The following is a 22,333-nucleotide window of genomic DNA, read 5'->3' as shown; positions in this document are numbered from 1 at the left end:
TAGAGGAAACAAGAAGGAACTTCAATTCCACACCCAATTAATGTAAATAGATAATGAGTATCGTTTTATTTGATTGCGTCATTCCTAAATTTTCTTACAAATTAATGGTGTGTATATATAGGGGTGTAAGTGAGTCAAGTTTACTCCCTATATACTCAGATTCAACTCATCCCCTAAATCAATTAGACTCGATTCAACTCGAGTTTGAGTTGTATTCAAGCTACTCGAGTATTTTAATGAGTCGAGTTCGAACTAAATAATAGTACTCAAGACAAGTTTCGAGCCTAATCAAACATTTCAATTTTATTATTTCTATATTATATATATTTATAAACTTATTTAATATTATATATACATTATATATACCTATATATGTTTATAATATTAGTTTATAATTAAGTCGAGCTCGAGTTTTATGAACTTATACTCGAGTCGAATTTGAGTTTAACAATTATGAAATTGATCGAATTTGAATCGAGTTTTGAACTTAAAATTTTCAAGTCGAGTTCGAGTTCAAGTATTTTATCAACTCGAATATATAAATATATTAGAGCCTTGATGCAGATAGAATATGTAAGACAAAGTATACATTTAGCTTAAACTACCAAAAAATTGATCGTTTTAATAGTGAATAAAATGTTCAAGATTTAGTGAACTAGAATCATCTTCTCAAAAAAATTCAGCCGGAGGAAGAAAAATCTCTATACTGTATAAAGGTAGAAGAACAAATTACTAGATTAACCAAGTCTTATTCTTTCAAAGATTCAAAATGCTAAATTTAAATAGTGTAGGACTTGATTGGTCTATACAAGAAAAGTATAAGTGTTAAATTCAAGTTTCTACTTTAATAATGAGTGAAAGAGATCCGATACTCATAGGATAGTAGTTCGACATAGGAATTTAGGTCATCCACAACGGTCCAAAAATGTTTTGATTATATAAATGAATAAATGAAATGTTTTGAGCCCAACATTTTTTCTCTGCACGACTGAGATTGAGATTCCAATTTCAATCCTCCATATGTAGGGCGACTACACATCTCGTATAACCACCAAAGTGAGAAACACTCATAAAACATGCGTTTCTCTATTGTAAAATTTAAAATCCACTAATCAAAAAATGCAACTTCAATATTTGAACCTAGTAAAATACTAAGAAATCCACATCACTAGGACTAGTACTAGAGTCGCATTCTATAATTCGTGAATCATGTCCTAAATATTAATATAATATATCTCATCATTTATCAGTTCTAAATCATAGAGGCAAGTACTCTCTCAATTGACCAACTTCATTAAAGATAACAATTTCAAAATCAAGCTAATTAATAAATTATCATTGTGTCATTCATCCATCCATCCATCCATCCATAGATGCTTTGTCATGGAGCCCTCGTCATATAAATATCCCATTTTACTTGTTTTGGATAAGAAAATAGGTATTCTTCCCAGATAGGATTCCCTTCAAGCATTTATAAATAAATAGAGACGATGTCGACAATCTTGGAAATAATACCAACTCTGACTGATTTTAGACTCAATACTCCTCCAAAAAAAACAATAACAACCTTCAAATCCTTAAACTTTGAAGAAATCTCAAGGGAGTACGCCAAAAACCCTTTACCAATTGCATTTTATAAAGGGTAGGGTAGGGTAGGGTGGGTTCTTCTATTAGTGACGGTTGCACCACCAGAATTTACCGTGCCGCCATCTTTAGAAGAACCATTTATAAATCTGAGCAAAGAAAAAGGAAACATATCACAGCACAGGCTGTTGGGATTTGGGGAATGTTTTTTTTTATTTAGTAATGAAATAATTTCCCTACTCTTACCTTTGGAGAGACTGGCTCTCGAGTATTGGCTGAATAAGATGAGAATATAAAGATGTATGGGCGCTGAAGACATAATTTAGCTGAATCATCACAGTGCAACAAATTGCTACTAAAATTTATCAGTTTTTGTATCAGAGCAAAAGGACGGCAATCTTGCTATTACCCACTCACAGACCAAATGGGAGCAAAAGCAAATCAAATCCAGCCAGCACAGCAAATAAATGAACACATTTAAAGTACAGAATACATATGGGGCCGTAGGTTTTCACATGTAGAGTCCTTCTGGCACCCCTTCCTTCTTCTTGAACATTACCTTCTCCTTTGCCTTCTTAAAGTCGACATGCGTCACCTGAAACAACCCACACATTTATACAATTCAATCCTTCATTCCAAGAACATAGCAACACACAGGCAGGGTGTCAGTGCTCTCTCTTTTGTCACATCATCCCGTGACATTTTCATTCATTAAACTTGAGAGAGCAAATATATAGAGCAGCATAAATCCATCTAGCGAATCCAACTGCTAGTTAAGGTTTAAGACCAGTCCTTACCCTAACCGAGGTCATTGGCTCAAACTTCAACCCTTTTTCCTTACAATATATCAGATAATAATAATAATAATAATAACAATAACCACCGTGTTTGAAGACTGGAATGAATTTGAATTTATATTTGTGTAGATTTAAAAATAACATATCCGGAATCATACTGAGTTTTGCCTAAATCTAAGTAAATCCAAATCCAATGCCTGAAAGCCCCTGTGATCCCAAAATTACTACCCCAAACATCCATAAACACCTTCAAATCACACACGCTAAACATCCCAAACACAACCTCAATTAACTAATGCTTCCAACATCCATGAACACCTTCAAATCACACATGCTAAAATGCCAACCTGTCATATAACTTTCTAGGGAACAGAGAACAGCCCACGAATTTCAACTAACCTAAAATAACTTCTTGGTATTCTTCCAATCAATACGCATGATCGTCTGGATGATAAGCTCCAACCCTTGCATGAATTCTAAGGTTCATATAAAACACACAGCCCTAGTGACAAAGCCTAATCTAATAAAATATGACATGGTTGGATGGCTGAACCTACTTTAGGATTTATGAGTTGGGAGGTGAAAAAAATTCAATACTACTTCCCCACATCCCATCTATATGATTCATGAAGCTATTCTCTCCAGGATGTGTCATAAACTTGACATTAAAAATTTTAAGTCTCAATTTTCTTTATAAAAATGTTTCTAAAAATTACAGATGGCTAAAGAAACAATCTTAATATTCTTGTAATGCTAATCTTTTTCAACATTTTTTGGACATTCTAATTCTATGGACATTTTTATTTAAGACTTAACAATTAAAATAAAATAATTAAGCTTTAAACCAAGTACTGGAATAAACAGCATTTAGCAATAAATTAAAAATAAATAGACTAACAAGAGAGAGAGAATGATGCATACCCAAAATAACATTCTAACACCAACTCAAAATATTAACAGTTCTAAGGAATGTGGATTTCCCATTATTACTAGTCAATCATCAAAGAATTAGATTGGCTTATGACAACCTCGTCACGGTGGGTTATGTAACTGATTGATGCATTGTTAACATTTAGGTATAAAAATGCTATAGTTAATTGTGCTTTTCGAGATTTGGTGTGGGATTGGGGTTTTTTATGGATGCACAGAAATTTATAAATATGAATGAAAGAAATTGCGACAAGAAGAAGCCCCCAGAAAATAGGATAAAATTCAGAACAGAGCCAATCAGTCGAGCATTGGTCTCCAATCTCTCTAGACATCCATCAAATATAGTCCTTAAGAGCCACCAGAAGATGAATACCATGACAAGGCAAGAAAAATAACTACTCCAAACGGCTTCTGAATGAATTTTTGACCCTTCAAAAATCCTCGCATTCTGCTCCAACCAAATAAACTAAATAACAACCAGCACAATTCACTTCCAAAGAAACTTCCTCCCCTTACACTCAAAAGCCACAAATATCCAATGCTGTTAGAATTGTGATACCCAATTTTACTAAAATTATCAACCCTACATAGGATTGCAAATTGGCAGGATCACAATAGAATCATGGTATGATTGGAAAAGATCCTATATGTAAAATTTTTACTAAATTACTTGAATGATAAACTTTTTTTTCATGTATAAAATGAACTTAGGAAGTGATTTGGTTTGTTTTTTATACTAACAAAATTATGACTCAAATTTATTTTCAGTTCATTGGGTTCTTAGTACAAACTTTAAACATTAAGAATGAAGATAGATAATAAATTAATGCATTTGACAATAATGATGATAATGATGGTGATAATTTTAGTGATGGGCTTGGCAAAGTCATTGATTATGGTCTTACTAATGAGACAAACAGTGGCCTGGATTCTGAAATTAATGATGACAAGCTAGCTTGATAGTTTCGGTTTCATCAGCTAAAAGTTTATAAAAATTTTCTGGTATCATATTATCTAGTTCTTAGATGGCTGACAGATTTGTGTTAAATATTATGTTCTTGTTTTTCATATAAGTATTTACTCCATTTTCATTATAAGCTGGTTTGATTGAGTTAGGAATGCAACAAATTGAATACTTTTTCTTTTTAATTGAATACTCTACCATAGGGCTATTTGTGATTTTGCATTTTGTTGCTTTATATTATAGAAATTTATGACAATATAGCATATAAATGTAATTTCTGTATTTATTTATGTAGGTTAAATCTTTGATCTGTGATCCCATCCTGCAAACCAATCCAGTGATCCCATATAGGATCTGGATTTTTAAACCTCGTGAGTATCCGTGGGAAAAATTCCTCCAAAGAAGGGGACACCCAAGTCTCTTCAAGAATAACACGAAATTTAGTCCCACATACCAAGAAAACAAACAATGCAAAACCATGTGAGACAGATTGCAATCTGCGGCATGCTTTTATTAGGCCTTCTTATGTACAACAAGTCATTAATATTAATCCAACTAATAACCACAGACCAAATAAAGACCACGCTCAGTGTTCTATTAGTCATCCCTCTTATTTTTACCCACACCAGACCACAGTAAACCCTGCATCATCCTCTCCCAACTTTCTAGCAATATCCATTGCAATCCTAAAGAGAGAAAGAAGTGGACAAGCAAACCTCGATCAACGTGGCGTGACCCTCTGAAGTAAATAAGCACCCATCCAACCATCTGGCCTCTCAGATACTCCCTCCACAATGGAATCCAAGAAGAAACAGTTGCAGGATTAACCCCCAGGAATTCCCAAAATAACAAATGGGCCACTACAGAAACCCATGCATAGGCAACTCAGACAGATCCTCTAAATTAATGTCCCTGCCTAAGAAAAGTATCCCCACCACATAGTAGGTGAGAAACAACATCATCAGAATTTTAATACCTTCACCTCCTGCTATCCACATGTGTAATCATCCTACTCAAAACATCAACAGCAAGCATGAACTGAAAAGGAAACAGAGCCGCCTAACTCTTCTTGAACCTGTAAACCAAGACTTGGGATCTTCACTAACAGTAATAGCAAAACTAGCCGAAGACATGCACCCACCCACCAAAACCGTTCTCCCAAACTCTATCAAAACTCCATCAAACCCGATCAAACAACTTCTCAAAAACAAGCTAAAACATTATCCATGTCTATAACTCTTAACATCATCTACCCACCACAAAGACTAGTTACATCTAAGAGCTGATAATCACAAATAAAAGAACACTGAGAAGATGCAATTGTGTTGTTCAAAAACCAAAATCCTGCTCAACCTATTAAAGTGCAACTCCAGCCAAGATCTTACAAACACTACTTACCAAACACATTGATCAGAAGTCCCTCACTTATATAGATTTATCTTTGGCACCAGAGAGTTAACAGAAGAATTAATACTCTTAGCAAATACTCCGTCAACAAAGAATTTGTTGGCTACTAAACATAGTCGTCAAAGGCATGCTGCATGCCTGGGGCAATGAACCTTGCTTGCATCTCATAGAGATTGAGGCAAGGCAGCATTCAAGGAACGCACAGAGGCGCCTCCATGCATAATACTTTCGGAAACATGCCTCATGCGCGTTCACCTCCACTTTATTTTTTTCCCACTTTTAATCTCAGCCATCTGCCCTGTGCATATGACTATAATAAATAGTGAAAAGCACTGGATAATATCTTCTTTTATCTCGCATCTATCATCTCATAAGTCACAATTCTCCGCAAGTCAGCATTCTCTTGCAGAAAAAATTTCTCAGCCTCCCATGGGACGGACAGAGCCACAATCGAAGCACAATCCTAGATTCCAAATGTCACCTCTCAAGCCTTGATTGAAGACCAACTCTCACTGCCGTCATCTTCTTCTTATTGATTGACTGAAATCAGTGATTCCACTGCTCTCAGCCAGAGCTGCTGATTTTTTAATTTTTGGCCATTATTTTAGGAAATTTTTCCTGAAATTTCTGCTCTACTGCTCTCTATCTTCTTTTTTTCTTTCTTCTTTTTCCTTGGGCTACCATTTTTGGAATTTCTGCCAGTTTTTCCAGTTCTTTCCAACTCTCTGCTGCTCTCAATCAGAGCTTTTCTGAGCTAAATTTTTTTTCCCCCATTTTATTTGGAAGCATTTCTTTTTCTTGGCGTTTCTGCTCCTTGTATCTGGAATTTCTTCATCAGAGCTGCTCTGCTGCTACTTTTTCTGTTCTTTTTGTTTTTTTCCTGCTGCTTATTCTATTTCTATTTTGTGAATTTATGGCATGAACATTGCACATTATTAAAAATCTGTAATATAGTATTCCTTTATGTTCTAGTATTGAATATTTTTGTATTTCTTAAAATTCAAATATCAGTGCCAAAGTGCCAATGTGTTTACAAACCAAGAACCCACTATATAGCACATTTTACACAACATATATTAAATGTGTGCCTCACTATAGTGAGGTAAGCACCTTCACCTTGCATCTAGGTTTGAGATGTACCATTTGCACCTTAGTGCACCTTGCACCTTTAACTACTATGCTACTAAAACGGCATCTAGAATCTGAACGTCACCACAAAAAGAACACAAAGGAGATGCAATTGTGTTGTTGAAAATCCCATTCAACCTGTTAGAAAGTACCTTAGCCATGATCTTTATGAACAATAGTTGCCAAACATATTGGTCAGAAGTCTCTCACTTTCATAGACTAATCTCACTTAACGACCAGAATGATAGCAGTAAATTAATACTCTTAACCACCATTAAATTGAAGTAACTCCTCAATCTCTCATTTGATCCATAGTAGTTAGAGGCGCGAGGCGAGCCGAGGCGCAAAGGATCTTTAAAGCCGAGGCGCGAGGCGAAGGCGCACGCCTCATGAAGGTGAGGCGCACAATTATTAAAATGGTGTAAAATGTCTATTTGGGGTAATTGATATATGAACATATGAATTTAGAACTTAAAATGCCAAAAAATTCAATTACAAAATTGAAAATTTAGCCCAAAAGCATCAACAATTCAACATAGTTCAACATCAAAAGAAAAGAGTAAAAATCAAAAAATCGTAGCTAAATTTCAATAAAAAAAATAAATATTATGTATTAATTATAATTTATAAAATCACATAAATTAAAATAAATATTACAAATTAAAAAATAGTAGCTAAATTTCAGTAAAAAGAATAAATATTATGTATTAGTTATAATTTATAAACTTGCATTAATTAAACTAAATATTTAATTAGTAATTACATATAAAGAAGAAGAGGAAAAAAAGTAGCCAAATTTCAATAAAAAGAATAAATATTATGTATTAGTTATAATTTATAAACTTACATTAATTAAACTAAATATTACAAATTTAAAAACAGTAGGTAAATTTCAGTAAAATAAATAAATATTATGTATTAGTTATAATTTATAAGCTTAGATTAATTAAAGAAAATATTTAATTTATAAGCTTACATATAAAGAAGAAGAAAAAGAGAAGCAGCAGGCAGCACGCAACAGTCAGCAGCACGCAGCACGCAACAAGCAGGCAGCAGGAAGAAGAAGAATAAGAAGCAGAAGAAGAAGAAGAACAAGAAGAAGAGAAGCAGAAGGCAGCAGGAAGAAGAAGAAGAACAAGAAGAAGAACAAGAACAAGAACAAGAAGAAGAAGAAGAAGAAGAAGAACTCGCGAGGGCTCCTGCTGGTTGGAAATGAAGTCGCGAAGGGTCGTGCTTCTTCAAAATGTCGAAGACGAACTCACGATCCTGGTTCAAAGGCTCGCAGACGAGCTCACGTTGCTGGTTCGAAGGATCGCGAAGGCTCCTGCTGGTTCGAATGTGCAAAACAAACTCACGAAGGGCTTCGAAGGGCCGAGAGGGGCTAGGGGCTATGTTCGTTCGAGTCGAATGAGGGCTACGGGTCTGGCCGTGGCTATTTCTCTACTTTAAATGACTAAAAATTCACAAGGCGCGACTCACTGCGCCTGTTGCCCCAGTGCGCCTCATCTCGCCTGGCATCGCCTTTTGCAGGTTGCCTCGCCTCACCTGGTTTGAGGCGCAAGCCTCTTCACTTCACTGCACCTTGCGCCAGGCGCGCTTTTAACTACTATGATCTGATCATCCTTCACAATATCACAACTGGTTTTAAAAAGCCATTGAAAAACCGCCAAGTTCAAGTGCCTCAACTTATCCAGATCATTCACCCCATTCAACCATTTGAGTCTGCTGCCCAACCTGCTCAGAAGCTTTTCTGAGAACTACCACTCATTCTCTAAACTCACCAATCCAATACCACTCTTCCTAAGGCCCACATCCTTAGAGACCTCCATATTCCACCTTTTTTCAACTCCTCCTCAACACACTTTAATTTTTAGTGAAAGAATAACCTTCCAAACTCCACAGAAAAAACATTCCAAGTAGAAAAATAAGGATGAATCAATTGCATATTTTCAAACCTAAGCAGGACCCACTTAATCAGACTGGACTCAAACAATATGACAATGGTCAGACGACTGGACAATGGGCAAACACAGCCATAGGCCTTCTTGGTATATAAATAGGGAATGCATCCTTCCCATGAGAAGTAAAATACTAAACCTTCCAATACCAGTGGCAACCGAATGAGAACGTAAGAAAACTAACTAAACTGAGCGTTTGACAAAGCAACATCCCTAAGGTGGATGAGCACCTAAAAAATCAAGTCCCTTTATTCTAGAAGTAATCTGAACGCCCTTTAAGTTGTCAAGGAAATATCTAATAAAATTGGAATCACCACCCAAATGGCAATGTTGAAACATAAACCATACACCAAAGAAGGAAAAAACTAATGACTCTAGGACAATTAGGACCATAAACAGAAGAAAACCACCATAAGCCCCAAACCCCTAACCTCTAGGTCAATGAAGAAAGAAAAAGAATAATGATCCTACCAATCCTTTTAAATACCCTTATATCCCAAACGAAAATAATACCCACACCCTCGACTCAAGTTGAATATACAAAGGAAAAGAATGAGCCTATCAATTCTATTAGCAACCTCTGCATCCCAGAAGGAAAAAAAAAAACCCTCAGAAGAGCTAGTAGAAGGCGGAAAATCTCAATCCTTAAATCCAGACACCAAATGCTCTTTATTGGGGCTTTAACATATATTCAATAGAAAAGTTGAAAACATCTCTTTTCTAAACAAACTTAAATAACACTTCATAGTAGAGGAAGACAATTTAGGAGGCAGAAGTTTAATAACAGTAAATTTTCAAAACCAAAATATTAAACCAAAGAGCCTTTTGGAGCTCAAAGAAGTGAGTGCCACACCCTTTCTGGCTCTGCAATTGTCGCTATTTGGCAGTATAGTAATAAATCTATACCTAGACAACAAAGCTTTAAAAGGATGAAGACTATACATCTACCCTACTGCCTGCCTAACCACGAGTAGGCCCAACCTGAATTTTGGTTTTCAACTCAGTACAGTTGCCCTTAAAGATAAATTGGTTACAACGTTCTTCAGTATGCAAGGTATAGGAAGTTAGATGGCCAGTTTGTCCGGTGAAGGTTTCCTGCTGTCATCAGTTATCTTGACACTTATCTAACTGTGATAGTATAAAGTTGAAAATGGGCTCTCATTTTTGTATCTTTCCCAGCCCCACTACTTATTAGATTAATCTCAAGAAATATTGATTGAGTTTATATAAAATTTTGGCAGTCGAACTTCTCAGCAACCAACGAGAATAACTACCACAAAAATTATACCCATAAGATCGCAAGAAGAAAATGATGCTTGAATAAACCTCATTATAATTCCATTGCAATGATAACACAAGTCTTACCTTCATACGGCGCTCTCTCAGAGCAAGCAAGCCAGCTTCAGTACAAATTGCCTTTATATCAGCTCCAGAAAATTCATCTTTAGTCATAACAAATTCTTCCAGGTTAACATCATCTGCTAATGTCATCCTTGATGTGTGTATCTAGAATTTTCCGACAAAAGGTCAGCTCAACACCCCATGATATAATGAAGCAAGTTAAACAGCTTTGTGGAAAAAGAAAAAAAAAAAAAATGAAGAATTATATTTTACAAAATATTTATGCCACATGTACCTGGAATATGCGCCTCCTTGTTTTAATATCAGGAAGAGGGAATTCAATCTTTCTATCTATTCGGCCTGGCCTAAGCAAAGCAGGATCAAGACTTTCAATTCTGTTTGTTGCAAGAATGACTTTGACATCACCTCTAGAATCAAAGCCATCTAATTGGTTGAGGAGTTCCAACATGGTCCTCTGGATTTCACGCTCACCACCTGAGTGGGCATCGTACCTATGGGATGCATTTAATTAGACACTCCAGCAATACTATTTTATGGCCACTAATGCAAACTGACTCACCTTTTTGTACCAACTGCATCAATTTCATCAATGAAGACAATTGAAGGTGAGAGGTCATCAGCAACTCTGAAGAGTTCCCTTACTAATTTTGGACCATCACCCAAGTACTTCTGAATCAATTCACTTCCAACAACACGCAAGAATGTTGCTGATGTTGAGTTTGCCACTGCCTAAAAAAACGAGGATCACAAGCTTAGTACTATTTTCATGTGGGAGCTGTTTCACATAAGCAATAAGGTGAAAATGGCACAAAGCAATTGATAAAAGATGCTCTGTGGTCATAATATACATATCAACTGAATAAATATCAGGCATATATCAAATGAATGCTGTGAAGTGCAGATGTCAATCTGCAGCATATGAACCATTAAGCACATAATTTAAATAATAAGACATGAGACATAATCTTAAATTAAGTGAGAAAAAGAAAATCTAATAGAACAAATTATTTCCTAGTCAATATTCCTGGTTTATCATTTTAGAGTAATGCAGTGAGCTTGTTCATTAAGTTCCCTATAGAGATCAAAGACCATCCAAATTAATGTCGCTTATGCCCAATGTCCCAGGAACATGATTGCAGTGCAGAACATGCTCTAAAATGCAGTGCATTAAGGTCTATTAAAAAATGATTGCAGTGCAGAACATGATTGCAGTGCAGAACATGTTGAATTACAACATGGATCAATTAAAAAATTCTTTAAAAAATGTTATATGGAAATTCATGAAACTTTGGATCGCTAGATTTAATGCTCTGGAACGAGAATATTCCTTTTTGGAATATCCATACCAATTTTAAGGTTCGCTATGGTGTCAGACTTTTCTAGTAACTATGATCCCCAAGGTCAATAATTTTTTAAGGCCTGTGGCATGGATTGAGTTTTGGTATATAAAATGCTCTGAAGCTGCCCCAATCCAGAAGCTGGGGTCAAAATTAAGCACCATTAACTTTTACAAAGCTTCCACTACCTGTTTACCACAGCTAAAATGCAAGTAGAAGAAAAAATAAAAGGCTAAAGGGCATGAGCAACCAGTTATTATATTTTATGAAAGGCCACAATTTTTCCAAATTTTCTGTACAATACAATAGATAAATTCAATACCCATGACGAACCAAACAAGTCCACCAACAGGTTAGTAATCATCAGTGGTTCACTGAATTTTATTGCTCAAATGATCAATCATTGAATAATAAATGTCCCTATGGCAGTTTCAACCACCACCCCACCCCCTAGAAAAAATAAAGTAGCCAAAAAGGACATGACAACATATGCTATCTGCATTCTGCGCGCACACAGACAAAAACAAAGGTAAAAAAGAAAAAACAGCAACAACATCAAAACAAAAAATCATATTCCAATAATGATATGCTTCATACTAGTACACAAATACATAAATCATAATATCTTAAAAAGAATTAAAAATAACCCATAGGCAAGTGACAAATGCTACATTTATGGCTACCAGTTATTTGTACACACACAGCACTTATGACCAAGCAATGGCCAACAATGGATAAATTCAATACCCATGGCCAACCAAACAGGCTCACCAGCAGGTTGATAATCATCCTCAGTGATTCACTGGATTTTATTGCTGAAACGATCAATCATTGCATAACAAGTGCCCCTATGGCTATGGCAGTTTCAACAACTCCTCCCCCATCCCCATAAAAAACACAAAAGAGCCCAAATGGACATGACAACATATGTTATCTGCATTCCATACAAAAAACAAACAGAAAATAATCGTGGCTGGTGGCCCACTGATGATATGCTTCATACAAGTGCATAAATACATGAATAATAATATTTTTACACCCTGTCAACTCATGTACATACACAACACACACCTTTGCAAGCAAGGTCTTGCCTGTTCCAGGCTCTCCATAAAGTATGACACCCTTGGGAGGTTTGATGCCAATATCTTCATATAATTCCGGATGAGTCAAAGGAAGCTCAACGGCTTCTTTAATTTCCTGTATTTGAGCATCTAGCCCTCCTATGTCGGCATATGACTCCAGTGGAGCTTTCTCAACCTTCATTACAGAAACCATTGGATCAACCTCATCTTGAAGAAGCCCAACAACAGAAAGAACCTGAAATGAGAAAATAATTAACATTCTTCAATAAAGAACCTAAAAAAAAGAACATAAATAACATCACAATTCTTCAAACTTTCTCCCTACAAGATTTGAAGTTTTCCAACATGGTTCATGATCCCATAAAAGCTACTATAGTACACCCCCCACCCCCAAAAAAAAAAAAAAAAAAAAAGAAAAAAACACCCAATTGGATGAAGGGTTACAATCATAGTTTCAGATAATGGTATGGTTCGCACAACGGAAATGGTTAGTGCAATGGTTGTGACCATCAGAGACATTACGTAATGGGTAATGGACAGCACGTCCATGAATTCATTCTTTGGATTAGTGAACTTGTTAAACACACATGGATTCTATTTTGATCCCAAAATTCTATATGCTAATGCCTGAAATGCTTTTTAGTAAATTTTAATCAATTTAAACATAGCATATACCACACGTATTGGATGTCATATTGGTTGATTTAGCTTCTATTGAAAAGAAGAAGCATGCATTTGCTACAGTTCCCACTTCATTGACCATAAGTGAAGTTTGAACTAAGACATCATAAATATAAAGGAATATAAAATATAGAATGCCATCTTCTGTACTCTTTTAGCCCTTAATGGAATTTTTTTTATCTAAAATAGAACATAGGATGTTCATATACTGTTTCCAATAATGAATTTTTTTAATAAAACATTACCTGACTTATATCCAACTTAAATTGAGTTTCTAAGCTTCAATAAAGGGAAAAGAAAGGAAAAATGCTAAAAAAGGACTCAAATCATTCACTGCAAGTCTGATAGTGTAACAAGATCTCCAAGTATCGCCCCATAACAGTCTTGGAAGCCACCGATACTTATGTAATGGCCACAATGGCCATTAATTTTTAAAACTATGGTCATAATAGACACCTTCAAAGGCAAGTAACCGATGCATGCCCATCCGAAATCCAGAAACGCTAGATGGTGTTCATTTGAGACCTTGGTGCAAAGAGTTATGAAAGCACTTCGACTAATGTTGGATTCCTAATTTTTCATTACTCATATTTTTTTTTCATTTTTTAGCATGTTGTCTAGGTTCGGAGCAAATGTCAGATTATAAAATTTGTGCAACTTACAATTTGCAGCACTTAACATATTTTCTTGGATTGGAACATAAAAAAATTTTTGTTCTTATGTTTTTATGGAAAATGAAAACTGTCTTCCCAAGTAAGCATGCCCTTAATTTTTAGTGTTATTCATGAATTTTTTCCTCTATTTACAATTTTAGTTTTTGTTTTTTCCAATAGTAAGAACTAAGTGTACATTGCAACATGAGATGACTAGAAATTAAGTTATAGATGTCCAAATCAACATCCCATACTTAAGTCGATACAAACAATAAATTTGAATTTGCTTTTGGAATTCCATTTCCATCTTATAGTTTGGCCAAACCATGGATTTGGAATTCTGTGGAATTCCAACACAAATCCATGTATTTGGAATTTCCAAATCCACGCATCCAAACACTATCTCTTAGTCTTTCATGGAATTTTTGTTAATCTTAAACAGAATACAGAATGTTCATATATTAAACAAGAACAAAAATGCATAGCAATAGAACGCATTTTTGTCTCCAGATTTAGTGTAAGAAAAAGACCCAAAAAATTCAGAAAACTCGTATTATGAAAATATGTAATTTAATGAAAGAAAAATTTAGGTTTATTTGGATGCTTGTTATTTAAAAAAAAAAAATACATGCTAAATATCAAAGTAAATAAACCCAATAATGATTTTTTTTAATAAAACATTCTAAGCTTCAATAAAGGGAAAACTTGGAAAAGAGAGGAAAACTGAATTAAAAAAAAAAAATGGAATTAAAAAACTATTTCAGTCATTCACAGCAAATCCAATACAGTAATGGGATCCCCAAGATATCACCCCATAACAGACTCAGAAGCGACCAATACCATTATGTAATTACTTTTTAAAACTATGGTTATAATACAAGTAACTGATGTATGTCCATCCAAAACCTAGAAACACTAGATGGTATTCATTTTGAGTGATGGGTTTGGGTCTACAGCCTTCATTGAAGTGGTTTATCTTGTGCCGCTATGGGCATCGGCAAGTGGTTTCTTTGACATGTTCCTCTAGATAATTAGTTGGCTGTGCTTCATTGAGTTGATTTTTGTTTTTTCTTTCTTTTTGTGAAAGGAGGACTTCTTATTCTTTTTGTTTTATTCTCCTTTTCTCTTTCTTCTTTATTCTGGGTTGTATATTCTTTTCTCTTCTTATATAATTATTTTTTTAATTAAAATAAATGTAAGTCCACACAAAGAATGCAGGGTAGAATGGTTCTATAGGAATCGCACCTCACTCATTTTGAAAATTACTCTAGAGCAAACAAATGGAATTACTATTATTCAGTTAAATATCCAAGAAATTGAGAACTAGGAAAAAGTTATGACTTAATCAATAATACTTGATGTCACTTAATTGACTCCTATTAAGTTTGTCTTTTGAGGAGATTCCGTTGATTTTTAAGTGAATGGTTGAGATTGTCTTTGGGTTTTGGTAGTCCCTTCAAATGCACAAGTTCATCCCAAGTAATTGTAGACATTTTTAACTTGTCTATTGCCACTAGAAATGTGATAGAACTTCTCTCATCACATAAATGCAACATATTGTTTGATGATTCTTCTTGCTAATATACAGTAAACAAAACCCAGGGTCATTAAGGTACTCACTACTCAAACAATGACCTGTACAGCAAATAAAATATACAGTACTACATTCCAATCCAGACAGCTAAAAACCAATAAGTTGCAAGGCAACTAATACACAGCATGTGTGGCTGTTTGATGGTACGAACACACAAATAAGTACATGACATATCAACTACCCAAAACATCATTCGTTATTCATATATGCTTTGATGCTGAATCAGCAAACAAAGATAAAAGTGTTTAACATGAGTCTGATCAGGTGTGAGACAGGCACGAGCAATTCGCATGTAATGGTAACCCCCCCCCCCTCCCCTAAAAAAAAGAAACAAAGAAAAAATATCTCATGAAATTTGAGAAAGAAATTTATCAAGAAAGAAGAAGAAGAAAGTACACAACCATGTGAACAAGTTGTTCTGTGACAAGAAAAAAATTACTCAAAAGACGCCTTGTAATCCCCTCGAAAACCAGTCACAGAAACATCTCAAAATGTTTCTCAAATTAAAGACCAAAGAGAAAAACACTCCATGCCCCAGCAACAAAGAAGCCATTATTTGGTCTTTAAAAGTTCAATCCATATGCAGAGGAAAATTATCATTGTTTTCTAATTTCCTGACACATGAAGAAAATTTTGAAGAAAATGCTAAGACTCCCGTTGGGTGAAAGAACTAATCTTGAGCAGAATTTGCAGCATTTTCAAGCAAATAGAAATAGAAAAGAATATTAAAATTGAAACCTTGGATCACAACTTCTGGTTTACAAAATTCCAAGCTCTTGGAGCAAGCAATTTAACATTTGCTGCATGCCTTTTAAAAGGTTATGCAAATCTTGAGAATTTATCAACACGTTGCAACACATTTTAAGCATTCATACCCAACCAATGAGTTAACAAGACATTTCAAAAAAAAAGGATTGTTAGTGATGAGGGCTAAATTTGTCCAATCCCAAATACCCTTGGGGTACCAAATAAAGTTTTTATTTACTAAGAAATTAAAGAGAGATGGGGGCACAACCCCTCTCATAGAGGATGAGTAAAAGGATATAAATGAAGGGGAAGGGGCATAATCCCCCACAAAGTCTATAGCCCCTTTTTGATGGGGCATTCAAACCAAGGGGCGAAACCTAAATAAGAGAAGGGAAGGCATTCTTGAAGATGCACCAAGTCTCTAACACTCTATAAGACACTCTCAAAGACACTACACATACTCCATGGTAGCTCACACTTGAGCACCCGAGAAGGCCCGGAAAGCCATGCAGGGTCTTCAAATCTTTTACTTTTCCTGACTGCAGGTGATTATCAAGGGTTGGACGCAAAGATGACAATTTTTGGCACCAACATCAAGATGAAATGCTAGTGAGAGAAGACATTATATAGCGTGATATTAGTAATATACACCAAATTCAGTCAAATCCCTGCCAACAGCAAGCTGATAAGAAGTCCACAAATTAACGTGATCCAAAATAATCCATATTCAAGTCTCAGGCTCTCAGCTAGAAAAATCATGCTCAGAATTAGGAGCACCAACTTCACCATATCAATCAGATAAAAGATGAAAAGAAAATAAGATTAGAAACAGTTTCTTGACGAACATTTATAAAGCCCTAACTTATGCTTGGCTTCCAGCAAACAAATCGGAATTAACATAACATATTTTCTGCTGTTATATATATATATATATATATATATATAGCTGTCTGTGTGTGTGTGTGTAGAAAGATAAATATAAAATTTCAGCTAAGACCAAAATTCAGTCTTCTCGCAATGAGAAATATAAGATGCAACATTTTACTTTTTCTTTCATTTCCTGAACTTTCTCCGCCCACAAACTTACCCAAGCTTTTAAAATTTCCCAGCCTAAAAGCAAAACCCTAACCTAGATTACACTACAAAATTTTAAAAAAAAAAATTAAAGAAATAAACTCCGAACCCCAACTGCTTAGTCCCTCGTCAAATCTAACAAAAAAAGCATACCTTATTGTGCATTAAAATGGCGCATCCAGGTTCGAGCTGATCCTTATCGACGAACGACAAAATCCCCACATAGTACTCCGGCCCAACGGAGGACGAGACGATGGCGTGATTCTCATCAATCAGCTCCTCAAGATTGCCGACGCTCATGGGCGATCCCCGCAGATCGTCGACTTTGGAACGGTCCTCCTCGGTGCGGTCCTCCTGCGGCTTGAGGCGCTCCTGATTGGCGACGAACTCTTCTTCCATGAGAAGGTAATCTTTGATTCGCTCGAGCTTGAGGAGCCTGAGCTTGCACTTGGTGAGTGGCGTCACGGTGGGAAGGCGGGCGGCGGCTTCGGGGCCCTTCTGCTTACGCTGCTTGCGGCCGACGCGAGCAGGCGGCGCCGCCGGCTCGAACTTCTTCTCCTTCTTGTCGCCACCGTCGCCTTTTCGGTCGCCCGGCAAGCCTTGCCGATTCAGACCGCCCGGAGTTCCCTGACCCATTGAAAGGAACTTTTGGAGAGTCTCTGTGCTTGCACGCTAGAGATCCACAGCAGAGAAGACAGGCGAGAGGCTGTGTACTAGGGAGACCTGGTTTTGAACTACGGGTTACTTTGTTATCAAGTCACCTTATATTTATCAAATAATCTCTAAAACTAATTAACAATTAATTAAAATTTAAATTGTTAAACTACTTTTAAGATCATAAAAATTAAAATTCCTTACCAGGGGTGACCAAACCCCAAACCCTATATTTATTAATTTCAAATTAAAATGTCTCATATCACAAAACTCGAGTTCGAGCCTATTTTGTCATTCATCTTTACCTATTTCCATATTGTTCTCTCACGTCTCTTTATTTTTCAACTATTGTCTAAATATCATCTTCAACCTCCAATTTTATTTATCCAAAAACCCTTTAACTACACGTGCGATATTTCTAGAAGTCCAATCTTTACTGACTGAAGATCAACATCTTCAATTTTATGATCATTTTACTAGGATAGATGATCTTTTTGATTTGTATATGGCTATAAATGGGTTCTTGAACCTATAATCCACACCAAACTTGAGAAAACTTGTTGTAATTGTCATTTAGTACAACAACAAAAGTGTAAGAGTTTTTTATCTTCATAATAAAGGGATACCAGATAAATTTATTTTTATCAATTGTTTCTAATGTGTGATGCACAATTTAGAAAAAATTCATTATAGACTTGTACGTGTGCATTTTTTAGTTCAAATTGAGTCCCTCATCTATAATAAATGTAGACTTACATGCTCAATTTCTTTTTTATTTTATCTGTCTCTTTGAAAACAATCACCTTCATGCTCTTGAATGTCAAAATATCATACCACAAACCAGTTGAGATTTTTTTTTAAGATTCATTGCATTGTTTTCCATATTATAGTGTTATATAGATAAATGAATATATATACACACCGGTCCTCAAACAAGCATATTGTTGGAAAAGTAACAAAACAACTAGCACAGCGGATAAATCTTTCTCAAAAATTATATCTGTGACGAACAAAAATAACCAACTAACAATAATAATAAATCACATACCATAATAGGAACACCACAATTTTTAACGTGGAAAACTCCTCTAATGTGAAGGGTAAAAATCACGGAGCCTATGAGACCCAATAAAATTTTCACTATAATAGAGGCAAAAATTATACTAGTACAATCACAAAAAATGTTCACAAACTTAAAACAAAAAAGATTCCTAAAAGAATCGCAATAAAATAAGAATGAGGGAAAAGAAGTCACCTGAACGCAATTACTATCAGTACTACAAAATTAGGTCATCCAAAGCTCTAAAACAGATTTCCACCATCCAAATCGAAGGTCAACAAATCGCGAACGTGCTCTCCAAATTTTTGCAAAATCGTATCACAAAAAGACCTTCTGATTGTCGAGTTGATAAAGTCTGCACAACACACTACTGCTACCGCACACACTGCCACACACACTTCTTTTTCACTGTTGTGATGCTCCAATTTTTTTTTTCTTTTTCCTATTAGCGGCACTCCACACTACCACCTCCTTTTAATTGCTTTAATAGGCTTCAAGCACATGGGCTTCTTTTATTATTATTATTATTATTATTATTATTATTATTATTATTATTATTATTTACGTATGTGGGCTAAACCCAACAAATCTTCCCCTCTAGCCCATAAAAGGAAGGAGACATTCATTAAGATTATCAAACAATTTTGATACCGGCTGCCTCAACACACAACTCAAGCTTCGCACAAGGCACCACCTTTGTCATCATATTAGCAGCATTCTTATCAGTGTGGATCTTCTCAAGTTCAAGCAACTTAGAATCCAAAACATCTCGAATTCAATGATATCTCACATCAATATGCTTTGATTTACCATGAAAGGTTGAATTCTTACTGAGATGAATAACACTTTGGTTATCACAAAATAGCACACACCTCTTCTGAGTGAATCCAAGTTCACGAACCAATTTCTTCATCCACAATAACTCTTTACATGTCTCAGTAGCTGTAATGAACTCAGCTATTGTAGTAGACAAAACAACACATTTCAGTAACCTGTATTGCCAAGACATAGCTCCCCCTCCAAAGGTAATCAAATAATATGAAGTAGATTTCCTCAAGTTCGAAACCAAAACAGAGTTTCAAAGCAACTGGATCACAGAGATACCTCATAATCCATTTCACAACATTCCAATGCTCTCTACTTGGATTAGAGAGAAATCCACTAACTACACCAACTGCATAAGTTAAATTTGGCCTTGTGCAAACCATGACATACATTAAGCTACCAATTGCAAATGCATATGGAACACTTTCCATGTCCCTCTTTTCTTCATCATTAGAAGGAGACTGTTTACTACTTAACTTGAAATGTGTAGCAAGAGGAGTACTTACCACTTTGGCTTTCTCCATGTGAAACCGTTGAAGTACCTTCTCAATATACTTTTCTTGAGATAGTTATAACTTCTTAGCACTTCTGTCACATGAGATTCTCATGCCAAAAATCTGTTTCGATGGTCCCAAGTCTTTCATGGCAAAAGACTCGCTCAACATGTGCTTTAACCTGTCAACTCTAAAAGCATTGTGACCAATAATAAGCATGTCATCAACATAAAGTAACAAAATAATAAAATCATCATTAGAGAATTTTTGAACAAATACACAATGGTCTGAAGTCGTCTTCCTGTAGCCTTATTGAACCATGACAGACTCAAACTTCTTATACCACTGTCTAGGATTTTGTTTCAAGCCATACAAGTTCTTCTTCAATCTGCTAACACAATTCTCCTTACCTTTCACTACAAAACCCTCAGGCTAATTCATATAAATTTCTTCCTCGAGATCGCCATGGAAGAAAGCAGTTTTCACATCCATCTGCTTAACCTCCAAATCAATACTAGCAGCCAAGCCCAAAACAATACGAATTGACGACATTTTCACTATTGGTGAGAAAATCTTCCCAAAATCAATCCCTTTTTTCTGACTGAAGCATTCGACAACTAATCTAGCTTTGTACCATGGGAGTGAATAATTCTCTTCATGTTTTAATCTATAGACCCACCGATTTTTCAAAGCTCTCTTGCCTTTAGGTAACTTTACTAGCTCAAAAGTGTGGTTGTCATGCAGAGATTTCATTTCATCTTCCACTGCAATAAACCATTGTTGCTTTTGCTCACTTTCAATGGCTTCTTCATAACACTATGGTTCTCCCTCATCAGTTAGAAGAACATACTCATCTAGAGGATATCTCGTGCAAGGTTGTCGGTATCTGGTAGACCTCCTAAGTGAAGCTGTAGGTGGTTTAATAGTCGAAGTACCTTCCTCATCAATAGTTTCGTGATCTTCCACCACATGATCATTATGAACATCTGCCTTCTGTACCATACTGATTTCCTCTAGTAAGTCTCCATTGTCAATTACCAAAGAAGTTGCAATATCCATCATTATCAAGTCTTCCAGCATAGATCAAATGTACACGAACACTAGGAGCATGCCTGACATTATTGAGTACCAAACCTGTTCCATTGTTGGTCTTTAAGCAAACAGTTCCAATACCAATTATCAGTACCACATTATCGTTTCCCATCTTCAAAACTCCAAATTCACCGGAAGTATATGAACTAAAGAAATCCTTTTTTGATGTCACGTGAAAAAAAGCACTACTGTCAACCATCCAACTAATTTCATTACAAGTAACACTAATACATTATCATCATAAGCAAAAACCAAATCATCTCCAATAGTAGTGGCAACATGATCATTATTATCATGATCCTTCTTTTCTTGCTTGTCACTGTTACTTTTATTTTCTCTTTTCCACTTGTAACAGTACTTCTTGATATGACCATTTTTACCACAATAATGACACTTAAGATTTTTAAATCTTGACCTTGACTTGCTTCTACTTTTATTTCTACCCCTTTCATTTTTGTATTGGTTTTTCCCCTTATCTTCTGTAAGAAGTATCTGGGTATTTTCTGTACCCGTTTCTTTCCTTCTGGTCTCTTCATTAAACAAGTTATCTTTAACAAATGACAGGGTCAACACACTGTTTAGGGCTGAGTTGCTAAGAGATACTACAAGAGTTTCCCAACTATCTGGTAAAGAACTTAATAGCAACAAAGCTTGTAGTTTATTATCTAAAATTATCTTCATATTGGCTAACAAATTTAACAAATTCTGGAAATCACTCAAATTCTTAGTAACAGATTTTCCTTCTTTAAGCTTCAAATTTACAAGTTTTCTAATTTCAAAAGCTTTGTTGTGAGCAATCTTTCTCTCATAAAAACTCTCCAACTTCTTCCAAAGTATTTGGGCATCTATCTCTTGAGCCACATGATGAAAAAAACTATTATCCACCCATTGCCTCATTTTGCCAACTACT

General features: G+C 35.5%; 1 protein-coding gene across 1 annotated transcript; it reads right to left on the bottom strand.

The window, feature by feature from the left end:
* Window positions 1–1,905: 1,905 nt before the first annotated feature.
* LOC131155671 (26S proteasome regulatory subunit 4 homolog B) lies at window positions 1,906–18,078 on the bottom strand. Its single transcript, XM_058108952.1, has 6 exons — window positions 17,452–18,078; window positions 12,539–12,784; window positions 10,690–10,859; window positions 10,405–10,621; window positions 10,134–10,274; window positions 1,906–2,179 (listed from the first exon to the last, which is right to left on the bottom strand). The coding sequence occupies exons 1-6, from the start codon at window positions 17,932–17,934 to the stop codon at window positions 2,096–2,098; spliced, it is 1,341 nt and encodes a 446-aa protein (XP_057964935.1). The 5' UTR covers window positions 17,935–18,078; the 3' UTR covers window positions 1,906–2,095.
* Window positions 18,079–22,333: the final 4,255 nt, after the last annotated feature.

Source organism: Malania oleifera, chromosome 5, assembly GCF_029873635.1.
Source record: "Malania oleifera isolate guangnan ecotype guangnan chromosome 5, ASM2987363v1, whole genome shotgun sequence".
In the NCBI taxonomy this organism is placed as follows: Eukaryota; Viridiplantae; Streptophyta; class Magnoliopsida; order Santalales; family Ximeniaceae; genus Malania; species Malania oleifera.
Note: the sequence above shows the minus strand (reverse complement) of the source record. Positions and strands in the feature narration are given on the sequence as shown.